Source organism: Histoplasma capsulatum (assembly GCF_000150115.1).
Source record: "Histoplasma capsulatum G186AR genomic scaffold supercont2.12, whole genome shotgun sequence".
NCBI lineage: Eukaryota > Fungi > Ascomycota > Eurotiomycetes > Onygenales > Ajellomycetaceae > Histoplasma > Histoplasma capsulatum.
In genome coordinates this window covers 146605-172373 of record NW_025544812.1, presented here as the reverse complement: position 1 = coordinate 172373, position 25769 = coordinate 146605, and the positions used below count along the sequence as shown (strand labels likewise).

Here is a 25769-nt window from a genome sequence, read left to right as displayed (position 1 = left end):
TGAAAGGAAAGCCCGTATTCTCAGATCACGTCTATCACAAATCCAATGTCTTCTTCGTGCACTCACATGTGTTGAGACTTTGGCAAGATTGCCGTATTCATTTCTGACAGCTCGACCCTTGGGACACTAACACATTTTCAAGTGCGCTCTGACCTGGTTCATGATGCAAATATATGTTCAGCTTGAACCAGAAAGCCTTATTTTTAGGATATACATATCAGATTCTCTCACTCCACCAGGGATGCTTTTTGCCTCCATATTTGCTGCGTTTCCTGCGCGCAGACACTACTTCGACCTGTTTTTGCAAAAGGTTTGCATTTGCATGCAAGTGGCAGGTACCTCAATATGGCTTCGCCTTCAGGGGTACCGCCGATACCTGACATATCTTCTCGATTGATGACCCCTTCGATTGTGTTCTCCTTTGTAACCCCCTTATTTGTTGCATTGAGAGTTGCCAGCAGAGTGCGTTTTACAAAGAGACTGGGAAGGGATGACTGGACCATCGTCATATCCTGCGTAAGTTACTCCAATGTGAAAGGGTTAACTGAGGAATGCAAGATGTGGCTAGCATCCGTTTTTGCAGGTTCAGAGTTCGACCTAACGCCGGAAGCTGGGATGTAACGCATACAGGTGTTTTCGGTCATACTCTCTATAACCATGATCGTTGGTATGGGCCCTTGAAGCTTCATCCTCTTTTCCAGCTATCTACCTGTGTTAATTCAACCTTAGCTTGCAAATGGGCATTTGGAAAACATGAGAGACAGCGAGACCCACTTCTTGAATTTCTAGATTGCCTATGGCTCGTATCTTTTTCTACGACAGAGCGACTTTTTAACAAAGTGCAAATTCTACATAAAGCTGAAACGGTATTGATATAGACCTAGCTTTTTGTAGGGGCTCAAGTGATATATAAAACGACAATTGCACTGTCCAAAATATCGATCGTTTTTCTCTATTTACGTATATTCGTTGGCAATATCTTTCGACGGACATGTTGGCTCTTTATCTTGATCGTTGTCTGCTACACGATCGGTTCGTCCACAGCTACCGTGTTCCAATGTACACCGACTCATCGTGCGTGGGATAGAAATGTAGCTGGAACATGCATCAACCTCCTCACCGTCAGCTGGTATGCAAACGCGGCCTTCAGCATATTAAGTGATCTAGCTATCTTGATTATTGCCTATGCCGGTTATAAAATCTCTACCAATGCCCAAGAGGGCTAAGATCGGGTTAATGTCAATATTCGCAGTTGGTATTTTGTATGGTACCGAACTCGTAGACTTGGTGCATGTTGATTAGGATATGTATGCAATGGCTAGCTTTTTTTTCTCTTTGATCCGTTAGTGTCTGCATCACGAGCGTGCTTGGATCCATGACATTATACGTTGCAACAAATAATCTAGATATAAACATGGCCGACATATAAAGCACCGCTTTCCAAAATCTTCCCCCACGCATTCGACTCCTTCTGCAGCTGGGGAAGCGGTCAGGAGCAGGGAAGCCATTCAATGATTGACGGAGTTATACATCGTCAGGTTCCGGTAATAAAAGAACCTTTGTACAGCCTTAGCATGCCCATATTTAACAGATGGGAGCTAATGGTGGAGAAGTTGGAGATTTGGGCAAAACGGATGGGAAATGGAAGCAGTAGTAGCTTTGGAGGTACCTGTCCCAGTGGCCTTGCCACTTCAAAGCCTAGTATAGTAGCCGGAGAAAAAGACTATCAGGGCAACAAAGAATGCAGTGGGGTTATAGCCGTAGCTGACTTGGAATCCGGTAAGGGTTCGACTATGAATATTCAGGAGAGCACGAAGTAGAGGGTTCATTCAATATTGCGTGAACATTTTCCGAAACGATTGGAGCAGTGCACTAGCATAATGAAAGTGACCATCCTCCCATATCTGTAAAACGGTGTGACAAACCGAACTTTGACACCGGATTTGCCTGGAGGTTGACAAAGCAGAAAAGTTCATTGCCGCAAATAGGCGGAGCTACTTTTTGAGCCAAACGAGAATAGCTCCCAATGGATTTACGTACAGTGCAAAATCAGATGCAGTCAGGCCATACCATTAGTCGATGCAACAATCCACCCTTTTTTCGGTTTTTTTTTTTTTTCGGGTATAAATTCCACCAAAAATTAAAAATCGGCAACTGCCCCTTCGAACAGCTTGATCGCATTCCTCACAGTACTTGTAGCACTCGTGGCATTCGCCCCAGTAACAATCCTTGAATCGATATGGCTGAAGTCATCGAAGTTATGTGCCGGCGGCAGGTAATGAGCGTCGAGGTCTTGAGCTATCTCCTCTACGGTTTTGAGATTGTCTTCTCTGATCTTGTCTATGACCTTCAGCTCAACCTCACCCTTCGTCGGAAAGCCCGTAATTTCCTTCCCCTTAAGGAGGGGTTCGCCATCAGGAGAGCGTATCCCTGCGAGAATAACAGGAGCTTGATCCACGGCACCAATGACACCGCCACGATCGTAAATATCTTCCGCAATGGCCTGTAAATGGCGAGCGTTCGGGAAGTCATACATAGCGCCGTGACCCCCAGCTGCGAAGAAAAGCCCATATTCGTGTGCGGACAAATCACCGGCTTTGAATATCTGGTTTTTCATCTTGTGGTGGAAGGGATAATCAAAACTCTGGAGAATCCGCTGATCTTCGTGGGATAGGTTGTGCGAATCTAGGGAGTGATCATCATAGGCGAACGTGCCAGTCTCTGAGGCGATATCGATATCGAAGCCGGCTTCCACTAGCTCGTTGAACGGGTGTAGGGCCTCAGGGAAGGAAAGTCCCGTTTTCTTCCCATCCAGGTAGAATGGAGGATGGGCACTGCTTACAGCAATCAAAGCTTTTCGGGGAAGGTCATGCATCTTGCTTAGGAATTTGTCAATACCGCTGTATCGATCAAAGTGGAGAGCGTCAATTGGCAGAAGCTAGGTAAAGAGAACACAGCGAAGCCCATCCTTCTTATTGAGGAGTGTTCGGGAAAGGAGGCAAATAGAAGCCCGGTGTGATGTCACCGGAAAGCTTGTGGCCAAACTGAGAGTTAACAAAGTATACATGGGATCGAACTCAATTTTCCGCTGCCCAATAGACCATGCTGACGCTAATTATATTGGTGCATTTCATTTTGTATGACGTCCGCGTTTTGGGCCACAGCAGGAAGTACAGGGATGCCGTTCGATCCCATGACGGACAACTCGAACATAAGGAAAAGCATATATGTTCAAGCCGCGCAAATCCGCTGTCACTGCAGAGAGAGCTAGTTATCCAAAATGAACCACTACACATAGCTCTGGAAAAGGGCAAACATATCAAGGTATGCATTGAATCTTCCCATAATACTTTGTGCAGTGGTGCAAATTGAAAGAGTCAAGTTGAAGCTTACTGTCATTCTAAATTCACTTTAGCTGAAGAATGTCATCTCCTTTCATCCTCCAAGCCGAAGTTGTCATGTTCCGCTTCTAGTTTTGTCAGTGATCCTTCCTCCTGCAGTCGTTTCGTTTGTTTCCTCCATAAACTTGCAAGATACTCCGAACTACTTGCTTCATCGATTCCCTTATCCTCGCGGACTTTAATGAATCTCGGAAATCGAAGGCTCAGTCCGCGGTCTTCACTGACCAAACCAATCGCAGCTGTATAAGTAGGGCTGAGCGTAATATCAGCGAATGCCACCTCCCAGACTTCCTGTGGTTCAAACCATACTTCTGGCTCGTTTCTATATTCCACGTAGTTCGGCCTCGAGATTATATTCTCGCTTCCCTCCGCATATTTTTCTTTGTTAGCTTGATAGAACTTGTCTGTGAAACCAGATATGCACTTCGTAACAGCCTCAAGCAAGCCAGTTTCGGGGTTGCGAGCGGCAAGAAGGATAGGAGACCACCATTTAGCTTTCCGGCCTTGCCCATGCCAAGCAGCAATGGGGATCAAGTCCAAAGTATCAGATGCAGCACTGTAGTCTTTTTTCACTTTGAGCCACGATTCGAGTCGCTTGTCAGGCTCATAAGTAGATAGTAGAGAACGCCGACCTTTGTGTTTGGCGTTAACATTCAATTCCATGGAGGCAGGCGCTGATGGTAGCTCGCTAGTCGAAATCGGTTTCGTAGCTGACTCTTCTTCGGGCATATCTGGCGTAACACTGTCATCTAGCAGCTTAACCATGAGTCCTTCACATTTGGCATCAAGGGCATCTTTGTAAAAGGCCAACACGGCTTCCGAATCAAACGAAGTCGCGTCAATACTTTTTACAAATGTGAAATGATGTGGAATATCAATGAACAGACCTCGCAGAAGTTCTCGCCTTTCCCGGAGTGGTCTCTCCAGTAACGGTTCACCATTCAAAAACATGAGGTCAAAGGCGAACAAACATACGCTAATTTTAATACTATCGATGCCCACATTTTTTTTCGCACGGTTGGTAAGGGTCTGGAACGCCAATAACTCCCCAGTTCCCTGGTTTACCGCGACAATTTCTCCTTCTAAAATGAAACTCGATACTCCTTCACCCCGAATTCTGGGAATGAGGGCTACCAAATCAGGGTATTTGTCCGTCATACGCTCGAGATGACGGGAAAAGATAGACACCGTACCTGAAGAATCGCAATGAACCTGCGCCCGTTGGCCATCGTACTTATACTCACAAGTAAATTTTCTCCCTTGGAGTTTAGTAAGCATTTGGGTTAGATCTCTCGTTATGCTTCCCAGCATTGGGCGTAATGGAATATGGAGAGTGAGTCCACATCTCACGAGGAGCTCATCTGATATTCCGACCTCTAGAAGGCATGGTATTAAATCGTTATAGTTAGGGTGTCGAGCATAGCAAGCTCTCACAATTTCCTCCGCCCTATTGTAGATACTTGCGATTTCCTCCTTTTTGAGTTTTGAGAGATCCGTTCTCGAATAAACAGAGAAACTGCTCGCGGCAGGTCCCGAGAGTAAGAATGCCCTAGCTAAAGCAATAAGCATTGTCGTCTTGACTGCTCCAATGCGAAGATGTTGCACAAGCGTTCGCACGAGGTACCTGCTTTCCTCTGCGCCTCTTGTATCCTGGAGAAGTTTCTCAACTATTCGCTGCTTGGCTTCTTGGCTTCCTGGGCCCTTGCTTTGGGAGATTTTCAAGAGCGATTCATAGACCCCTCTTATCGATAACGGCCTTGGTCTCCGTAATGTAAAGGTTTGCCTTTTCTTAGCTTCGAAAGCGACATCCCCAGCATCACCATGTTTGTCATATAGAATTTTCAATCCTTGATTGTTTAATCCATATGCAGTTTTCAAAGCCTTGGATATAATAGACCCGCCCAATCCCAACTCCAAAGGAACATAGGGAGGTGCAATCGCATTTGTTGTAAGCCATACGGCAGGGACAAGGCTGTCCGGATCAGCTTCTGTTACCACTCTCAGGAAGTTTGCCAAGGTGTCAACGATCTTAATTCGGCTTTGGGTGTTGTTGACAAGGACGAATGCTCTAGTCAGAATGGCATACGATGCGTGACCCCCGCCAAAAGCCCAGTGAGTCCGTAATTGCTCAATATAGCCCGATGGGTCAAAGGTAAGTGGACTTTGATCAAATGGTATCGACTGGGAGATGGTATCCTCATTTAACGACGAGGTTTGTAATGATAACACGGTTTTGGTAGTGTCTCTAGGAACGTCAGTGAAGGACAGCGCGGGCGGTTGTGGTTCAATCCCAAATCCCTCATCTCGATCTTCAGCGTTGGCCTCTCGCGAAAGTAAACCCAGAGAGTCTTTAGGTGGGCTAGGACTCTGGTGGTCTGCTCTCACTTCTTCATTCCATTCCGCCTGTAATTTGCGTGCAAGCTCTTCATCGGTCAACAAGGCAGAGGTGGCCGGTGTTCGAGTAGCATTTTGGGGTTCAAAGAAGGATCTGATCCCACGAATTCGCTGAGGCACAGGTTTAACATCATTTGTCTTGCGCTTCTTAGCAGGGCTAGGCATGTCTGGCCTCCATGGAGAAAATTGGGTGTGGATGAGATGTATAAGATGTTATTTTGAATGAATGCAAAGCGGAGGTTCTATGGTTGGCCCGAGCGTTAGGCTAGCTACCTTGGGTCATCTGGAGCTTTGTCATTTTCTATTATCCACGTTGAACTTCAACATCATTCATCTTCGATTTTCCTAACCTCTCGTTATCCATTCAGATTGCAACCATGACCAAAGAACAGAAATTATATGATTCTCAAGGGAAAGCCCGAGTTGAGGATTATTTAAATGATATGATTCAGACCGGGCAAGATTTGCGCAATTTGGATGCCATTCTCCAGAATTTACAACGCCAACAGGAACTTCAAAAAAAACAGGTATAGAGGTCTTAACCTTATGGTGGTTATTTTCAATCCACATTAACACTCAGCAGCTTCACGAAGCGAAAAACATTCTTGCCGATGCCACCAAGGCGTCAAAGGAGCATAGCGAAAGCGTTCGCAAACAAGTGGAGGCCTTCAAGCAGCAGCAGCAAGATTTAGATAATCGACTTATGATAGTGACCCAGTCAGACACCAGTGAGCAGGCGGTTAAGGATTTCGAAACCAGCATGGAGCGTCTTCACAGATTGGAAATTGCAAAGGGCTACATGGGGACTCTATGTGAAGTGGACTATCTCAGGTTTGTTGATAGTACCTCCGTGATCTAAATTGGACAACTTGACTTAGATGGTTCAGTAAGGAAACTGTTAAATTACTTGCGACATCTCCTCGTTTGGCAGTTCCTCCTTATACGCGACTACGAACCCTCTCATCTGGCCTGAAATTAGCCCAACCGGCAGCGGAAGGGGCGGCATCTCATCTGGTCGCTTATGCTTCGCAAATAGCGAATATCCTACGAGACCAAATGGCCAAAGTATTTGAAGACAACTTAGAAAAAGTCCTCGCGAAGATGAAATGGCCAGGGAACGAATTCAATGTTTCAGATGACCTAATCAATGAGTGGACGGATGCGGTCGAGTTATTGCTGGAGCTGCAAGAACCGTGAGGAATTCCATAGTGTTGTGTTATGGAAGCTATTTATTCTAACTTCTGTTTTAGTGAGCTGGAGAATAGCGCATGTTTTTCTAGCTCGGAGTCTGCTCCAGGTTGGGAACCTCCTGTACTTCTCCCCCTCGAAGTTATGTCTCGTCCGCTTGAGCTTCGATTTAAATACCACTTCAGCGGGGATAGGTCGACAAATAGGTTAGACAAAGTAAGCGTGCTTGCATCTTACGCAATATTTATCTTATGTGTCGAATGCTCTAACTCTAGCAGCCTGAATACTTTTTGTCCCACGTTATCGACCTCATCGGCACACATAGCGAGTTTTTTGCCGTACATCTTCAGCCGATACTCGACAAACGAGCTGAATTTGTCGACCAAAATCTCCGTTGGGCATATGCTGATGCGGTGTCATCCTTCATTAACTCTCTTTTTCCTATCCTGCGCCAAAAAATGAGCTCTGTTCTTCCCAGAATTTCCGATCATCCTCAGCTGTTAAGCCACTTTATCCATGAGTTAATGAGTTTTGATACCGAAATTCGAGATGTGTGGGATTACTCCCAGAACAGATATTCTTCAGATAGCTGGAAAGGATTAACTTGGGAGGCTCTCGTTAAACAAGGCTGGTTCAACCACTGGCTGAAGGCGGAGAAAGATTTTGCATTGTCACGTTATCAGGATATCATCGAAGGTGCAGACAGTGGGGAAATAGATTATTATGGCGTGGAGCCATCTGCCACAAAGCCGACTAAGGCTGCAATTAGGGTCAATGATCTTCTCGAAACAATCACTGAGCGGTACCGTCCTTTGTCATCCTTTAGTCAGAAGTTGCGGTTTCTTATCGACATTCAAATTACTATTTTTGATCAATTTCATGAAAGGCTACGATCGGGACTAGAAGCTTACCTTGCGATGACCTCTACAATTGGCCGCACTGTCCAAGGCCCTGCGGGTGCGGATGCTAGCCTAGAAGGTGTGTCCGGTCTAGAGCGGCTTTGTAGGGTATACGGCAGCGCAGAATATTTAGAACGGAAAATGCAGGATTGGAGCAACGATGTTTTTTTCTTGGAGCTCTGGTCAGAACTCCAAGAGCGTGTCAAGCAAAATAGCCACACAGGGAGACCTGTGGCAGGGTGTATGAGTGTCTCTGATGTTGCAGCCCGTACTTCATCGGTAGTGGCCAACAATGAAGACGGAGAGAACCCAGCCGAAGGGGCTCTTTTTGACGAAACGGCGTCCGCTTATCGCAGGTTAAAAATGAGGACAGAGTCAATCATAGCATCAACTATGGTCTCAAGTGCACAGTCAGCGCTTCGCGCTTACACTCTGATATCGACATGGTCTTCGCTTTCACCTCCGGCAAATACCAGCGGTCAACTATCACATTCATCTATCGAATTGGCCATAATTCTCAGAGAGCTCCCTGCCGAGATCTCGTTCCTCCATCGACTCCTAGCCATGGCTCCACTGCGGCGAATCACTCGCCAAGTGCTGCTTTCCATACAAACATACATATGGGATAATGTGTTGATGCGGAATACGTTTTCGGCAAGTGGCGCATCCCAACTTTGTTGCGACGTCGATAACATCTGCGAGGTCGTCGATGTGGCAACAGGAAACGGAATGGAGTCCAGAAATGTAATGCAGAAACTTGTCGACGGATTGTTCCTACTCAATTTAAAAATCATACCTACACAGGAAGATAACAACTCTTCTCCTGGTGGTGGGGATGAGACACCGGATTTGTCACTGTGGGAAGCAGAAAAGAGGCTGTTTGCAAATAATGAAAGTGCGAGGTCATTGTTGGCTGAATTGAACTTTGAATCTTTGACGGAGTCGGAGGCGAGGGCAGTATTGGAGCGAAGGGTGGAATTACGACGCTGAAAATTATTTCTTGCATATGATGGCCCCATACATCATTCTATCTCGTGGGTGCCTCCATGCATCTACAAATTTGACATGCTGTTCCTTCAGATATGAACCCTACTTCCTATCCATCCTTCTTGGTTCACACTTCCATACAAGATACCCTGAATTCTGTTTGATAGCAAGATCCTAGCACGGGGTTCCGTAGAGTGTTGATACAAGTACATTTCAATAGACTAGTATTCCAGCCTGGATCCATATTTAAGCAAAAGGCAAAGAACATATCAAAGAAATAAGCTGCATATCTATTTTTCCCTCCATCGTAGCAACATGCAAGCGGTTGAGGACTTGGCCATCAAAAGCTCGGCTCCTCATCACAAGAAGAATATGGTGGCGTAATTACACAATTTCAGCCAATTAGCAAATGCCTGTTCTATATCCATAGTCCAGCGATATATACAAATGGACTGCACATGAACATTCTTCCTTGCGTAAAAGTGAGGAAGATACCCATGGATTTCAAGCTCAATGACGAACAACTGGCCCATGTCCACGCTCTCCAGGATTTCCCATGCGGAATGGTTTTGCTCCTACAAAACGCCCACATGGCCCAACAACCTGCAACCCAACAGCCAAAACAGCATCTATCAAGGCATGGATAGTCTCTTTCTTTGTCTGCAAATTCACCACACACCTGAGAAACTTCCCATCTCCAGCGGATGGATCGTCCTCAACTGGTGGCGCGAAGTCCACCATGAACCCACAATGGACTAGCTTTTGGACTACCTCTTCAGTTATCTTGCTATTTCGCTTGCCTCGTTCTTCCTCGTCAATTCGATTACCCTCGATTTCCTGATCGCGGCGGAAGACGAGTTGTTTGTTAGGAGCATAGCAAAAACAAACCTGGAGGCAAGGGGGTGGGTTCTCGCTGATGAGGAGCAGATTTGGGCAATCAGAAACAGCCGCAGCAAAGTAAGCGGCCATGTCAGAAGCGGCATCGATTTGACGCTCATACCCCTCTGTGCCGTAGTAAGTCCAACTCAAAAAGAGCTTGAGGGAATCGGCTCGACGGCCGCACTGCAACGTCATATCAGCAAGATCCCAAACGTCGGGTACAGACACATCTGCGTTGCCATTCAGGTCAGCAGCTAAATAATCGTTATGGAACAGATATGCCGCAGGTAGCGTATTTGCCCGGTGGAATTTGTTCATATCTGCACCCAGAAGGAATGAGCAGGTCACCGGAACGCCTAGCATTTTGTGCGGGTTAACGGTGATGCTATCCGCCAAGTGGGAACCAGCAATTTTTGCTCTTTGCCTTCTCGAAAACGCATATGAACCTCCCCAAGAAGCATCAACATGAAACCAAAGATTATGTTTCCGGCAAATGAAAGCAATTTGTTCCAAAGGGTCAAATGACCCGAGAACAGTTGTCCCGGCGGTCGCATTTACGTAAAACGGTGTCCTTCCCTCACTCTTAGCTTTGACAATAAGTCTTTCCAGGGATTGAGGGATCATTCGTCCTTTTTGGTCGACTGGCACAGCCCAAATAGCACTGCTTCCGAACCCAAGCGACTGTGCTGCCTTTTCTATAGAATAATGGCCATGTGCACTAGTGAAGAGAACAAACTTGTATCCATCACAGCCGTCCTTCTTAGTTTTGGGGAATAGAGTATTTCGAGCGACGACTATAGAGGTAGCGTTAGAAGCCGAACCTCCTTGAACCGATATCCCTCCTGCTTTAGGCCCATCCAAGCCAAAAAGCGATGCTACCTGTTTTGAAGTATATTTTTCAATAACAGTGAGTGCAGGCGACACTGGATACACATGAACATTTGTATTCAATGAGGCGATAATCAACTCCGCTGCGACACCCGGCGCATTTGTGGATGAATACAGTTTGTCCAGAAATCCCTGGTGCCATGTGTTGACCGAGTACTCTAACACCTGGTCTAGAATTCGAAGGAAGCCATTTTGTCCCTGACCTGATGAAGGGATCTCGAGATTCAAAGCGGCTTGTAATTCCTCCGGTCTCATGCTCTGTACCAGTGCCGAACTGCGGGCTGAGGCATCCTCAACTTTTGCGGAGCTGAAATCATATTGGTCTGCAGACTGGATAAAGGCTACAATGCGTTCTTGGACAGCACTTAATAACTACAGTGAAAATACCTAGCGATCAGCTAACTGTTCTCTTCTCTTCTGCGAATTCGAGCCGAAAATACTTCGGCTCAGAGAGCAGAATCGGGTTTGTCATACTCCTATGAAGCTGCTTCACTCACATTTCGTACTTCCTCACTCCTCTCCAGGCATTGATTCCCTGTGGCGGCCGTAGGGTCATTCGAAGACATCGTTATAGTTAATGGAGGATTTTGTATTCATGACGCATCTATCAATTCTACTTATTGTGGGGTCAACGGGACAATAAATAGCCGGCGAGAAGAGCAGGGATACTGCAGAGAACTTGGGAACTTTTTAATAATATTATAATACAGGGCTGCCGCACCTAAGGATCAATCCCGAATGTGGAGCCATATCTCATGGATGGTGTTGTTCTACTATGTATCTATAGAAGACGCGAACGATGTATGTCTGTTATGGATCCGAGATCGGACTTGCAAATTTGCTCCACCAATACGGACCTCGGGAGGTGAAAATCCTACACAAGCTAGAAAATTAAATGGTAAACATGTTACATGACAGGCCCCCAAAGAGTCGCGGGGAGATCAGGGGCTTGATGCCTAAGCCTTGTTTGGCAACAAGGCCCCATAATTTCTGATATGACTGACATTTTTGCGCTCCGGTATTGAGATTTCCATTTAAAAATTTCGAGTATGATGGACTTCCGAAGTTTTCGCAACGAAGCCGATTGGTTAAAAATGACGTCATGTTTAGCCCTATCGCCAAGACCAATTTTCAGGCTGTGGAAGCAGACGCCTTTCTCGGCATGCTGCTGTTTGCTGATGCTTCTGGTCCATCTGCCTTTGCAGCAAATCGAGCTCTCGCCTGATCGATATTTGATTTCAGGCATTGTCGATGATCGGATTTACTCAGTTCCACCTTAGCGTTGTGTTCCCGCCCTTTAGCCATTGAAATCCAATTGCCTCTTCTCCGCTTATACAAATCCATTGACCAATTCCTCCACACAGCTCGTCCGACAAATGAGTCTCGAAGAGCTCGTTCATTTGCCAACAGTTCCTCAGCGAACCGCTGCTTAACAAAAATTAAATCCTCCGTGGCCGACCACAGCGCATCAGCAACATGCGATCCGCTCGAATCCAACGCGAGTTCAACCATCTTCCCTGAAAATCTTGAGGTTATTTGACGGCGAAACCGAGCAGTAGAGGTTGGAAGAGCCAATGCGTCTTGGAGGACATGGGAAGCAATCGGGTCCTTAGCAATTGCCATTAAGGTCTCTGGCGTAATTGCAATAAGACTCGCCTGTATCAGTTCGCTCAGAGGGCCGGGAGACTTAAGCATAGCTTGGGCAAGAAGAGAGCCATGTAATTGCTCTAGAGAAGAACCTTTGGAAGGTCGATTAGCGCTATCATTTTCTTCCTTAGGGTACTGCAATTTCAGAATGTTGTTGATCCTTGAAGCAGGATCTGCGCCATAGGATGACGAAAGTGTGTCCGCGAGTGGAGCTAGATCTACACCACGGACAACACTTCGTTCAATCAGGGCTTTAATGACAGTAAGCCTTGAACGTTCCACTAAAGATGGAACTTCTAGCAAAATCAAGTCCATGGCGCTCTTCAGATCTTCTTTACTCAATCTTTCCAAAATCCGAGCTACTACATGTCCTGCAATTTCGTTCCTAGATAGCGATCCAATGCGTTCCAGCACAATGGCTTTGTAGAAAGTCTTGAAAAATTTTCCTGGAGCGTATCGCACGATTGTTTCCAATAACCGCGAACCAACGGGGTCATAAAAGAGGCCCTTTATGAACCCTGCACTCTCACTACCTTCCTCCAGATTCTCATCCGGCACAAGCCTCCGAAAAATCGAGTCGGGATCCTTTGCTTTTGACTTTCCAAGATGAGTTAGCTCGATTGAGAGCAACACTTGCAGCACAGGATTTCCAACAGGGTGCGTCGCCAGTGCCCGTAGATATGTATTATCGAGGCCAGCAATCAAATCCTTCACCATTTTCTCCAAGGCAGCATTGAATGAGGGTGGAACAGCTCGCCTTTCTCGCCCTGATCTATCTGGTTGAGCGACCACTTTCGCTTTATCTAATTTCTCCTTTTTGCGACTCGCGATGACGTTTGATTTAGACGGGCTGTCCAGTTGCTCGCCGGCTAGTATCAACAGAAGCACTCTTATCGTATGCGATGCGAACCTATCTGTCAGCAAATAGCCCCAGTTTCCTTCTAGCTCAGAAATTGCTGTCAAGAACAGATCCTCCAGTCGTACGTTCGCGTTTGAATTCTCATCATCATTGTCATCATTCTCTGTGGATTTTCTCCTCGTTTCCACTGCCACATGCGGTGCGGCGCGAAGGAACAAGCATTCGCAACAATGGCTTGCGAATCGATGTTGGGCGAGGTTGAGGAAGTGGCCGACGAATTTGCTAAAGAGCCGTTTAATCTGACTAACAGTAGAGGCTGAAATTAATCTTTCCATTAACCTCGAACATGACTGGCTGCAGGCGATTTTCAACTCCTTCCCGTCGGCTTCTTCATAAACTCGTTCTATGAAGATATCTTTCTCTTCCTCTGTCTCGAACTGGTTAAGTTCAAGGAGCCCACCTACGCGAGAGAAATATTCCTGTTCTTCTGCGTCGAGTAGGCCGTAGAAGGGCGCATCCATGGAGCTCGCTGGCCCCTCCTCGAGTGGGATATAGTCATCTCCAATTTTTGCTTGGTTATATGGAGGATTGGAGTCGTTGTAACCGTCCGAGGCTTTCTGTCGTTTCGGCGACTTGTGATCTCCAGCTTCATCGCCACGCTTTCGTTTGGCCTCCGCCCTCCGGCCTCGTTTTTGCCTCTCCCGCGGCATTGTAAAATTTATGTATGATTCGGATCTATGGAATACGCAGATAAAAGAACGGAACAACTCAGCGCATAAATCGAGAAAAAGTAGCCCTCCATTTTCTTTTTTTTCGGCTAGTCAACTAATTATGCGGTTGCATGTAATAGCTTACGTGATCATAAAATGGAAGCAAACAAAACAAACATTCAAGCTAACTTACTACCATCATATTCTCCTTTAGTTGCAGTTAAGTCTTGATAAACCCAAGTTCAAATATAAACTTGGTAAATGATACCTCAATTACAAGGATTGATTGGAGTTAAACCAGCTAACTTACCTCTTATATCAGTTTCGGCTCAGACAAAATATTACAGGATAAATTTAGATTCATAGAACGACAGATAGCAAAGCTGTATTAAACCGCAGAGTACACAGCAGTGACATTGCGCCCACACTCAACCCGCTGCTCCAGGCTCACTTTTCTCCCGTCCAATTTAACAGTTCGGCGAGGGGTAATTTGAAATCGACTGTCCTCACCCTGACGTTCGCGGGATATAACGTCAGCAGGAGGGTGGATGTGCGTTGGGGAGGCAATATTGTTTCTTTTCCCGGTGCCTAATTGGTAGAATTCATTTCCTCCCCACCAGAAAACGTCTGCACCCCAATTCGTATCTGTCTGGGAGCCGCCATTCGATGCTGAAACATTGGTAAAGTTGCTCAAAACAGCCGCAGCATGGGTTGCGCCTACCGAAATATGGCTTATACCAATGGGAACAACTTTCTTTGCAGCGTCACTATATTCAAATAAACCACTAAGAGCCTTGATTTTTGTCGGCGTGCTTTGGACATGAGTCCACTTCCCGGTCCCAAGGACACCGAACAACCCTTTTCCGCAGCTCCAAACATCTGTAGTGAGTCGGCCTAGGTCCCTTACCGTGGCCGGAATCTCCATTGGGCCAAGTACCCTTTTTGCATTGACGGTAAAAAAACTATTTGCGCCTCCAGCGGCAATACTTGATGTATTTACCTCACAGCCATCAGCAGGATAAAGACTGGCGAGCGGAAGAATATGTGGCGTATCAATGAATGGAATATTGACATTGGTGTCTAGTCCGAGCTGGCCCGAACTATTGTCGCCGAATACGAATACCCGTCCAGTTTTATCAAGAGCAAGGGAATGATAATCTCCAGCCGCGATATTTGTGATATGGATCCCGCGCAGCTCTCTAACTTCATGACACGAGTCATATGGTTCTTTTGGCCGACTGCTCCACGTCAGGCCCGGAACACCCAGTTGACCACGGGAAGGAAAATGTTCCGAGCTAACAGCAGCAGAAAATACACGGCCAGAAGTTGTTAATAAAAGCAAATGTTCAAGGCCGCTACTGATCGCTGTAACCTTTTCACCCAACCCAAGCTGTGGATGCAGAGGGCGGTAACTCAATTGAGCTCGGTTTCGCCAGAATGGAATCCAGGAGCTTTCGAAAGGTTTCCACCCATTCTCTTGATCTGATTTTGATACAGGGAGGGAATAAACATTCCCTCCAGAGGATAGCGCAATGATCCTGTCCGCCGAAATACAAAGTGATACTAGGTTTTTCCCCTTGAGCGTCTTCGTTGGTTTGTAATCTGTTTTCGAATAGCCTTTTCCCCATTGAATCAAATCCCCGTTTTCTGTAATAGCGGCACCAAAATTCTGGTCAAGTTTGACATCGCGAAGAACCATGCCATCGAAGTATGATATTCTCCTTGGAGTCTTGACAACGAATTCATTCGAGTCCGGGTTTGTAACCAACCCCGTATTAGACCCCCATGCATACAGTCCCGGCCGCTCCCAACTTCTCTTCACCTGGACATGCTGCGGACTTAGTGATTCCCGGTTTTCTTCTGTTGATAAATTCTTGCGGGTTTTGGCCTCCTGAACAATGAGCTCTGGGTGTTGATACTCCGAGGTTTCTCCAACACTTTCCGGTCTATCCCTAGTGTAGTAATATCCTAAGGATATAGCTGTAGTCACTCCTGCAACGACAATGTAAGGACTATATCGTCGTGCCACCACAGATTCCTTCGATGGTTCCTGAGGTCGGGCAGTAGAGTAGGGACATAATCGTGGGGCAGGGCATCGCGGGATTTTGGACGGCAAGAAGCGTTGTGAAGCAAGCCGCTTGCTCCCTCTAGCAAACATCATTATGCGTGTTTTATTGATTCTTCCCCGTCCATCGAGCAACGACTTAGGTTTGCTTGGCTTAGCAAAGCCCAGATGAATGCTTCTGAGTCTTTCGACTTTTGCTTTTGGACTTGATTGGACGTTAGTTACCTAACTTTTAGGTTCAGGGTTGGCGGGCATGGCCGGCAGAATCATGACGGGGGCGCGGCAAAAAGCGCCTCCGATACCAAACACAATCATCATAGCTTCTTGATTTCGTAGAGGCTATCTAATGCACGGTAAGGAAACAGCGATATGATAGCTGACCAATTACCAAATAATTATGATTCACTATGGCGTCTCAACCGGAGAATCAATGCCACCCTCCCAGTACACCAGCTTCGCCTGTCTTAAAAGCTCGCAATGAGCTAAGGACCACGGTTAAGGAGATTGACAATGATGTTGACTTTGCTCATTGGTACGGCTCCATTGAAAATGACCTTCTTGAGGCTAGCTATGAAGAATACCAGTATCTATCACCCGGCTCCCTAATTCCTATTATTTTCTGACAAGAGTTAATCATCATGGACAGATCATGTCTCGATGAATTGGAAACATCAAAACTGCACCTCGATTCTCTTTTGACCGACACTACATCTACGCTGGATCTCTTGTCCACTCTCTCTGAATCCTTTAAGTCCGTGGAGACGCAAACATCTGCCTTTCGGCAACAATGTGAGGGGCTATTATCAGCACAGTTGCGCAGCTCGAAACTGGCGGATGAGATTCATGAGAATTTGCAGTACTATGACTTTTTGGACCCGGTTTCACGGAGACTCAATGCGCCCGGCGCAGGAAACTCTGTGCGGACAAAAGACTTCTCTGACATGTTGAAGCGGCTAGACGAATCCTTAGATTATATGCAGACTCATGTACGTGTATACCCACTTCCCCCTTTCTACTTTTAACGATGGTACTCATCTCAGAAGCCCGAACAAAAAGAATCGGAGACTTACAGGTCTCGCTATCGTCTTCTTTTGACTCGCGCCCTCACGTTGATTCGTGGCCATTTCGTGTCCACCCTGAGAGAGATATCTTCTGGTGTTGCAAAACGAATCGCGGATCGACAACTCAACGACACAACTATGTCCGCTCTACTCTATGCTAAATTTCGTGTGGGTGCGGCAGATTTGAAAGCAATCGGATTGGAAATACAAAAACGAGCCGTCCCCCCTGTTGACTCTGAACAAGGAACTGAAGCTGAGTATCAAAGTTTACTTAATGAGCTTCATACTAGCTTTTCGGCTACGAGAGGCAAATTGGTCATACCTGTGTTGCGGAAGAGACTGAACGATATCGCCCAAGCCCCAAGCACCTCAAAAGACCTTGTGGTATTCGCTCGGGCCAGCATCAGCTATATTCGTGGCATATGTCTCGACGAGTTTGAACTCTGGGGACAATGGTTTCATGGTCAGCAAGGCCTTTACGATTTTCTAGAGTCCGTCTGCGAACCACTCTACGACCATTTGAGACCAAGGATTATTCGTGAAACTAAACTTATCAAATTGTGTCAGCTTTGCTCACTCCTACAAACTCGTTACTTATCCGATCCCGAGGATGAGGGGGAGTGCGCTGACCCGACACAGCTTGACTTCTCTATCTTAATACAACCTGCATTGGAGGACGCGCAAACCCGTCTTGTCTTTCGTACGCAGGCAATACTGCGAGATGAAATTGAGAAATATAAACCGCGCCCCGAGGATCTTGATTACCCTGCTCGCAATCGAAGCGTGTTATTGCAAGGGCCCGAGAATAACGAATCCCGCACATTATCACACAGAAAGGCATCGATTGCTGAACCGACCACTCCACTCCCGAAGATGCCAATGGTTGTCGACGAGGACATCGATTCGCCTCAAGAAAAAGATGTGCGATGGGATTTTGATTCAAGAGCCGCGTTTGAAGGATGGTATCCAACTTTGAGGAAAGCAGTCTGGCTGCTCAGTCGCATCTATCGACTAGTGAACGTATGTTGAGCTATTTAAATAACTTGTTAACCCGTACCCTATACTTCACCATGCTGACAAACCATCCTAGTCCACCGTTTTCGACGACCTAGCACACCAAGTTGTCCACCAAACAACCATCTCCCTCCACGCCGCAAGCTCTCAAATTTCTACAAAAGCTTCTCCCGCAGATGCCCAGCTATTCCTTATAAAACACCTCCTCCTCCTCAAACAGCAAATCGTCGCCTTTGACATCGAATTCGTCAGTCCCGACATCTACTTCGACTTCTCTGGCGTAACAAACACGTTCTGGGAACTCCGACAACGAGGCGGACTCTTCAACCCACGAAACCTTATGCGACTAGTTGGCGGCGGTCTACTTCCCCGCGTTGTAGAAAATATGCTCGATGCAAAAGCGGAGCTCGACGGCAGATTACGCACAGTAATCAACGACTTCACCAACTCCTTCTCGTCGAAAATGACTACCCCCCTCGCCTCCCCGGCCAGATCTACAAACCGAAGCGAGTCATACAGTAACGTCTTACGACTTACCTGCAAAGCGATCGAGAAGGAAGTTCCCCATCTGCGACGAATTCTCGATCAATACCTTGATGACGTGAGGACGAAAGAAACGCTTGTTGGAGCAGTGCAAGATTCTGTGATTCAGGCCTACGAGGATTTCTACAATAGCTATACATCGACACTAGAAGGGGGGAAGGATGGAGTAACAAGTAACAAACTTTCGACCATGGAAAAAAGCCGAAAGGCTCAGGAAGATGGCGTGTGGGATGTTGACACATTTACGGGATGGAGCGAGACCGTTTTCCACGTTGGGGCTGCTGGCCTGGCGTCTTCAGAAGGTCGGGTTTCTGATCTGAGTGAAGAGGATGGGGATGTGAGGCGTGGCAGTGATGATATATCGTCGTCTGGAGAACGTCAAAGGCCAAGCAGGAATGGGAGTATGTGATAAACGAAAATCCGTTCAAATTTGAACAGTACATACACACTTCGGCGATTTCTTGGTGGAAAATACAATGTCCACTTTCACGCATAGAATACAGAAAATGGTTTGTAATATACTATACCTCCATGCTTTGATCGCTCAACGTCTCATTCCATTACTTCTCCTTAACTTGGATGGAGTTACACATAGGTGGCAGAATGAAGGCCACCAAAGCCCCTTCAGAAATCAAATATAGGTTTATTTTTAGCAAGAAGCCCGCTGATTCATGTCTGCCGCTACTACTGCTGCGCCTACGCTGCATCGGACAGTTTGGGACAACAAGTGATGTTGGGGCAACAGCTGCCGTGCTCGCTACCAGTGCCATCTCAACCTCTCGTTTTTGTAAAGCTTCAACACATGATATTATATTTTAAAGTATGACCTAGTAGCAACAAGCCAGACACGAGGCTCAAACCTCGACCGTTCGTCACAGGTCACTTGCTATATATGTATCAGCTGATAGAGGCTATAGAGTCCTCTACCGTATACGTATTGTTAAATCCTTTAGGCACCCAAAGACACTTGTCATCTACACTCACCACCTGTAATATTATAGAGAGTCCTTCAGAGAATTTTCGGAATAATCCCATATTTCGAGAATAGAAAAAATTCAAATCACGATTATAAAATGGTTAAATTAAGAATAAGGTGGAAGACGAAATAAAATTCTAAAAGAGAGAGCGATCTTTTTATTGAGTATAAAAGAAATGTATAGCCACAATATACTATTTATCAATGAGTCATGCACATTACAATGCGGTTCCCTTGTCTTCAACCAAAAACAATAAATAAATAGAATATAACACCAATATCCCAGACCTCCAGCCACAGAATCTTTCCAGGCAGTAAACTAACAACACCCCGCCATCATCCATCCACCAATGGCATAAGAAGCAAAAAAGTAATTGACAAAACGATGAAGTAAATAGATGACGATGACTAGAGTTAATAGATGGTGGATGAATGATACCCGAAATTGATTGGGGGGTAGATGTCAACGCAGAACGCAGTTGCTTGAAGAATCTGATATAATCACAAGACTAACCAAATAAAAAAATAAAATAAAATAACAAAGGCTTGCCGAAAATATATATGTTGTGGTTATTACCTAGCTGTTTAGAGAACATGTCGAATCTTCGCATGCAGCTCAGTATCCAGGAAGTTGTAGTGCGGGTCAGGTTTGCAAAAAGGGTGCTGGGAGAGCAGGGTTTCCGCAGTCGGGCGTTCGAAAGTATCACTAAAAAGAAAGAGCAAACAAATTTTAGTAAATGAAGCGACATTTATCGGTTTCAATAATCGGGTTGATCTGAGGGAACGGTGGATTTTAAAAAGGAGAGAAAGTAAAGAAGAAAAAAAAGGTGGAAAGGAAACCCACATTGTAAAGCAATCATACATGAAAGCAAGGGCTTCCGGCGTGATTGCTACAGATACATCGTCAGGAATTGGCGGCGCCTGGTTCAGACTTCCCAGCTTGAAAATAGCTCCAATCGCCTCCTCCTTACTCCATGGTCGCCGGCCAGCGAACATCTCTAGCACGACGCAACCAAGGGACCAAATGTCGACTTTCGCACTATAACCTTGACCCTGTGACTGTACAACCTCTGGTGCCATCCAGAATACCGAGCCCTGCATTGAGTTCGTAACGTCATTTCCATATATATTGTCTGTCTTCTTTGAGATGCCGAAATCAGAAATCTTGCAGGTACCGTCAAGGTCGAGAAGGATGTTGTCGGCTTTGAGGTCACGGTGAAGAATGCCTTGGTCATGAAGGTATGCCAGCCCGCTCAAGACCTGGTGTGTAAGAGACTTGACGATGCCTTCTTCGAACTTGCCGTGTTTGCGAAGGCAGCTCCCGATTGATCCACCGGGGATATACTCGAGATAGATGGAAATGGACAGTTCCCCGCGCTCGCACCCGAGATACTGTACAATATTGGGATGTTCGAGATGTTGCATGGTATCTATTTCTTGATCGAGAGCAGAAACCATCTCTTTCATTTTGTCCTTGTCATGGCCTGCAGCCTTTTGGTTGACTTCAACTTGTTTTACTGCCAGAATTTCTCCGTTATCTGCATTGATGCCGAGATACACCCTACCATACGTTCCTTTGCCGATAAGTTGACCTCGAATGATACGGAAAGTAGCTTGTCTCTGAGGTAGCTTATTCTGGGACCCAGGGTTCTGCGGCAGTGGAACTGGATGCTCACTCAGCCGACTTCCAGGTTTAACCTGCATAATCTTCGCACCGAACATCTTGGTACTCTTGCGTCGCAGAAGAGCACCCGATCTAGCGTTGGAGGCTATTATGCTTTGGTTTCTGTGAACCTGGTGAGCGCCCTTTGCAACCTCACGGATTGATTTCATGCGGTTTAGTCCACCACCTTGGGATCGAGTGACATTCCGTTGTGCAATGGTATTAGCTGTGCCTTTTGCCTTCAGAGTGGACTCAGCTGAACCAAAAGAGTCCGTGTTGTCTTGAGACATTATAGAATCAAGGTTACTGTGAGCAGCTCTGCTTCGCAATGCCTGGCTATCAGTCTCTGAGCCAATGGTAGGCCCGGGGCTGGTCGGAGATAAAGGGGGAGACATCATGCTTCCTTCCACGTACGGCTCATCCAGATCGACGTCTGGGAAGTAATCGTCTAGACGTTCAATCATACCCTCTACCGGAGGCCTGGATGCCCAAATGTCGTCCCGGACGATTGATTCGGGACGATTGAACTCAGAGGCCTCTTGCGAATCTAACGAGTCATTTTCATTGCTGAGATGTTCATTCTCTCCACCTATTTCTTTGTCTGTGCTTCGCGTCGGTGGCGTATTGGATGTTTCTCTTATAATAGGGGATTTGAAGCTTACAGACATCCCCTTGGCTCCTCGTCGACCGGTATTGACAGTGAGGGCAGGTTTTGCAGACCGACCTTGGATAGCACTTCCGTTGTTTGTCGATGTTTTATTCATCTTTGTTAGCGTCACACTCTTCGCGCTAGCCAGCGGTATAGCAAATAGACCTTCATCTGAATCTTCATCTGAATCATCTTCAGCAGCTGGCGCTTCCGCGAAAGACACTTCGGTCTCCTGGAAGTCGAAGTCAGGACCAATTGACTTTCGATTTTCTGCCAAAGTAGAGCTGATTTTAGCAGATGATGGACTAGCGGAAGCAGAGCTATCAAGATCTGTGCGAAGTAAATTCATGTTGTCAGGGAGAACAAGAGTCTTCCCACGCCCATCGCCTTCGTGAGGTGCTTTAAAATTGGAAGTACCCTTCCCACGGGAGAAAAAGGGCAATTTCGGCGAAGATGGACTGTTTCGTCGTCCATCACGATCGTTGAGGTCGGCGGATTGCAATGAACGGCCCTTTCCGGAAACAGGCTCAGATTCAGAGCGTGGAGAACGGCTAGAGACAGTAATTGGACTGGGGAATGGTTTCCCAATAGCACTAGAAACTTTCCCAATGCTAGCCAACGCTGCTCCAACAAATCCATCACCCACCCCAGACGCGGGGGTATTTGGAGTTGGGGTCCATGGTTTCTCTCTACGTTCTTCAGATATCTGTTCAGCAGAACTACGCTTAGAACGATCAGTGTCATAGCCTCTGGGCGGACGATCACCTGGCTTTCTGCTCAAAGAATTCACTTTAGAGAGCGTGCTCGACTCTGACGGTGCCGATGGCGGTTTGCGTAGTGGAACTAGGTTATCCGGTTTCTTATCTTCGTAGGGAGAAAGTCGAGGTGAATCAAAATCTATTACACCATCCCGCCTTATAGACACCTGCGGTGACTCTTTCTGTTGCTGATGTTCTTGTTTTGATTGTAAATAAGCCTTCTGTTTTCGTTCAGCTTCTCGCCGATATTCTTCATGAGCTGCTAATATTGATGCCTCTCTACTTTCCAAATCTAGATCGATATCATTGCCATTTTCGCCAGAGCTCCGAGGGTCATAAGGGGAGAATTTGTTAGTATTAGGCTTCAGCCCTGGCTGAGATCTATGGGAGGGCGATACTGTTCCCACATAGTTCCTAGCTTCATCATTCACCATATTTCTACCTAGTCGAGCGCGTTCTGCCGATGAGAGGCCCAAGCCAGTTGGCTGGGTCAACGGTACAGTCGCAGATGGAGTGGTGAGGTGAACGAAAAGTTTCAAAGTGGCCTGGGCGTCTGATTTTGTCCTGCGATTCACAACCAACATTGTATCACTAAGCGGCTCCTCGTGGGTAATTTGACCAAGTTCCGTAAGATATATCAAAGCACTTCCCGGGTCCTCGATACCTAAGCTATGGCATATAGTAGCTCGTAGTGTGTCTGCAGCATCCACGTCTGTGAGATCTATTAATCGGTAATTCCATCCATCAGGGGTAGCCAGAGCGAATCGCCTTTGAGGCACGTTAGTTGTGACCTTTCGAGACCGTGATTGGAGCCAATCATAATCAGAAACGGAAGAAGGAGGTCTCTCATTTAGGGACATATCGCTGCCGTCGTAACCTTGTCTCATAAAAGCCGAGGTTGGAGGGAGATGGCGTGCACCTGCTGGACTTGTAGGCGAGTCGGCATTTATCTCATCTGAGCCAGCATGTATTGAATCAGGGCCCTTCTTCCATTTCAATTTATGAAAGAACCCTTTACCGTGTTCCTTCGGTAATGATTCACCTAGTACTTGGCGCGTGCATTGGTCTTGTGGCGATGGCCCTGATCCGTTTTTCTTGGAATCGTTTTGTCTACTAGCTCCATGGGCCCCAAAGAGGGATTGAGATGCGAACCCTCGGCTTAGCAGGGAGTCAGAGCTGTGGCGCTTCTCAGGTCTCCCGGTATTTTCTGCGGAGTAGGGGACATATTCTTGGTGTGCCATCGTGACCATATGCCGTCCAGGACTGCTGCTTTGAGGATTATCTTCAGAAGGCAGTGGAATTCCATTGTCGCTTGATGCCGACGGGCTATGTCCCCGTCGGCCATCCAGCATTCCGAAAACATTACGGGAAAAGTCTGAGCGGGAATCCTGGGTCGGAAATTCAGAACGCTGGCCGGAGTGCTGCTTCTGAGCCGAATTGGGTGTTGTTCTGGCATACTGCTGACCAGGGCTGCTTTCAGCGGTTCCAGAACTGAAGTTTGTGAACGAATCCCGCCGTATATTAGGCGAATTTTCTAATCCATCCTCCGTAGATGCGCTAGGCAGCATATGACCCTCGTAGTATCTGGCGCCCAGATTTGCAGTTTCCGAACTTGCTTGATCAGCAATTCTCCTGATTAGCTTTCGCATCCGTTTCCCCTCCTCTCGCTCTTTTGCCCTATCCCACCCAGTGCCGCTCTTTGCGCATTCATTGGCAAGCTGAGGATATACCACGTTGTGCATTTTACCTAGGTCTTTTCTGCCATTTGCACGACTGCCTAACTCCACGAAACTAGCACCGTACAGGTTTAAAACCCGAAAAGTCTCCTGCCAATGACTGGAAAATCCATTTTGAGCAAGCCACTGTAGTACACGATCAAGAGGCCACCTTTCATCGGCTTCCTGAACCGTCATGCCGCCGACCAGGTATTCGTTTGCCTGGCCAGAATCGCGGGGTTGCGGGTTGTGTAAAGTGGCAGTTGGTGGCCCGGAAGAAAGAGCATCCTGGCGGTCACGCGACGGAACGTTTAACTGATGTGACCTGTTCCCCGAATTACTACGTAGAGTCCCATCATTATATGTTGAGTTAGAAACGTGCCTTACGCTTTCCGATTCAGCGGCATATCCGTAGCGCTCAGCGCGTACATAAGCCTCCTGAGGGTCGTGGGTGAAGAGGGGAGGAATTCCAACTCCGGGGCCGAACGATTCACCCCCTGGAATATAGGTTGCCGATGTAAGGGGGTGTGTCTCATTGTTTATCGATCGAGAAGGGATGGCTAAAGGGGCGGGCTGATGCCGAGAACAAGTAGCACTGTACGCTAAATGTGGGTTTTGAGCTTGGTTGGAAGAAAGAAGAGGTGGCGGTGGTGGTGGAAACGGTTGTGCCATTGCTTGATGCCTTCCCCATCCTTGTTGCCATGCCGACTGCACTCCATAAGCTGAACCTGGAGGAGGGCCGGGAGGTGGTGGAGGGACATGGGCGTGACATGTATGGTGCATCCGAGGGGGTGGTGGGGGGAATGGCATCATATGCGTTGGTCCGCCAGGCTGTCCGATGTGAGGCGGCGCCGGTATATACTGTTGCCGTTGACCATCCATAACGTCACCCCGATGTCTTCTCTGACTGAATAAAATACGTCAAAGAAAAGCTATCAAGAAGTGGTCATGATTGGCAACAACAGCACAGAATATGCTTGGCAGATTCACACATTGATTCGACGATCCCGGCGCATTATATGAGGCGAGGCGTAACCAATAGGTTAAATATTTTCTCCGAGGGTAATGGTAAATGGTTCGTTGAAAGCGATGTGCATGGGCCCAGATGTAAGTTGCGGGGTGTTGAAATTATTTGACGAGCGATTTCTTCCAGACCTCAAGCCCCTAATATACGTAATGTCGCCGACACCGGTCCAGACCAGTGCAATTTCTCTCGACGCAAAACGGTATCAAAATGGCTAGGAGAAAGTGTTGGTGGAGGTTCAACCTAGAAGGGCGAAACGTGAAAGCATATATGTCAGCAAAATATTATAAACTCTTGTAACGGCGTGTGAGCAGCAGAGAAACGAACAGGAGAAGCTCAAAGTGCACACCCTTGGAAAGAAGATCCCAGAACTGAAACAAGCGGGGGATGTGTCGGTGGACAAAGCAATAAGCGGGGAGGAATCGCTAGGAGGAGGAGTTACAGTGTCG

At 46.8% G+C, this 25769-nt stretch overlaps 8 protein-coding genes across 8 annotated transcripts; 3 read left to right on the top strand and 5 right to left on the bottom strand.

The window, feature by feature from the left end:
* Window positions 1-345: 345 nt before the first annotated feature.
* Window positions 346-1226, top strand: HCBG_07385 (uncharacterized protein; the record flags this gene model as incomplete). Its single annotated transcript, XM_045434434.1, has 3 exons — window positions 346-516; window positions 631-667; window positions 1045-1226. 3 exons carry the CDS (start codon window positions 346-348, stop codon window positions 1224-1226), a joined length of 390 nt encoding a protein of 129 aa, XP_045284641.1.
* Window positions 1227-2140: 914 nt separating this feature from the next.
* On the bottom strand, window positions 2141-2875 carry HCBG_07384 (macrophage binding protein; the record flags this gene model as incomplete). Its single annotated transcript, XM_045434433.1, has 1 exon — window positions 2141-2875. One exon carries the CDS (start codon window positions 2873-2875, stop codon window positions 2141-2143), a length of 735 nt encoding a protein of 244 aa, XP_045284640.1.
* Window positions 2876-3425: 550 nt separating this feature from the next.
* Window positions 3426-5960, bottom strand: HCBG_07383 (DNA ligase; the record flags this gene model as incomplete). The annotated part of the gene is made up of 1 exon (XM_045434432.1): window positions 3426-5960. One exon carries the CDS (start codon window positions 5958-5960, stop codon window positions 3426-3428), a length of 2535 nt encoding a protein of 844 aa, XP_045284639.1.
* Window positions 5961-6172: 212 nt separating this feature from the next.
* On the top strand, window positions 6173-8872 carry HCBG_07382 (RINT-1 family protein; the record flags this gene model as incomplete). The annotated part of the gene is made up of 5 exons (XM_045434431.1): window positions 6173-6322; window positions 6379-6626; window positions 6674-6988; window positions 7046-7199; window positions 7259-8872. The coding sequence occupies 5 exons, from the start codon at window positions 6173-6175 to the stop codon at window positions 8870-8872; spliced, it is 2481 nt and encodes an 826-aa protein (XP_045284638.1).
* Window positions 8873-9379: 507 nt separating this feature from the next.
* Window positions 9380-11202, bottom strand: HCBG_07381 (glutamate decarboxylase-like protein; the record flags this gene model as incomplete). Its single annotated transcript, XM_045434430.1, has 2 exons — window positions 9380-11008; window positions 11134-11202. The coding sequence occupies 2 exons, from the start codon at window positions 11200-11202 to the stop codon at window positions 9380-9382; spliced, it is 1698 nt and encodes a 565-aa protein (XP_045284637.1).
* A 565-nt stretch (window positions 11203-11767) lies between these two features.
* Window positions 11768-16046, bottom strand: HCBG_07380 (uncharacterized protein; the record flags this gene model as incomplete). Its single annotated transcript, XM_045434429.1, has 2 exons — window positions 11768-13877; window positions 14257-16046. The coding sequence occupies 2 exons, from the start codon at window positions 16011-16013 to the stop codon at window positions 11768-11770; spliced, it is 3867 nt and encodes a 1288-aa protein (XP_045284636.1).
* A 278-nt stretch (window positions 16047-16324) lies between these two features.
* Window positions 16325-18944, top strand: HCBG_07379 (Golgi transport complex subunit COG3; the record flags this gene model as incomplete). Its single annotated transcript, XM_045434428.1, has 4 exons — window positions 16325-16500; window positions 16564-16903; window positions 16958-17998; window positions 18069-18944. 4 exons carry the CDS (start codon window positions 16325-16327, stop codon window positions 18942-18944), a joined length of 2433 nt encoding a protein of 810 aa, XP_045284635.1.
* A 1152-nt stretch (window positions 18945-20096) lies between these two features.
* Window positions 20097-25178, bottom strand: HCBG_07378 (mitogen-activated protein kinase; the record flags this gene model as incomplete). Its single annotated transcript, XM_045434427.1, has 2 exons — window positions 20097-20217; window positions 20374-25178. The coding sequence occupies 2 exons, from the start codon at window positions 25176-25178 to the stop codon at window positions 20097-20099; spliced, it is 4926 nt and encodes a 1641-aa protein (XP_045284634.1).
* Window positions 25179-25769: the final 591 nt, after the last annotated feature.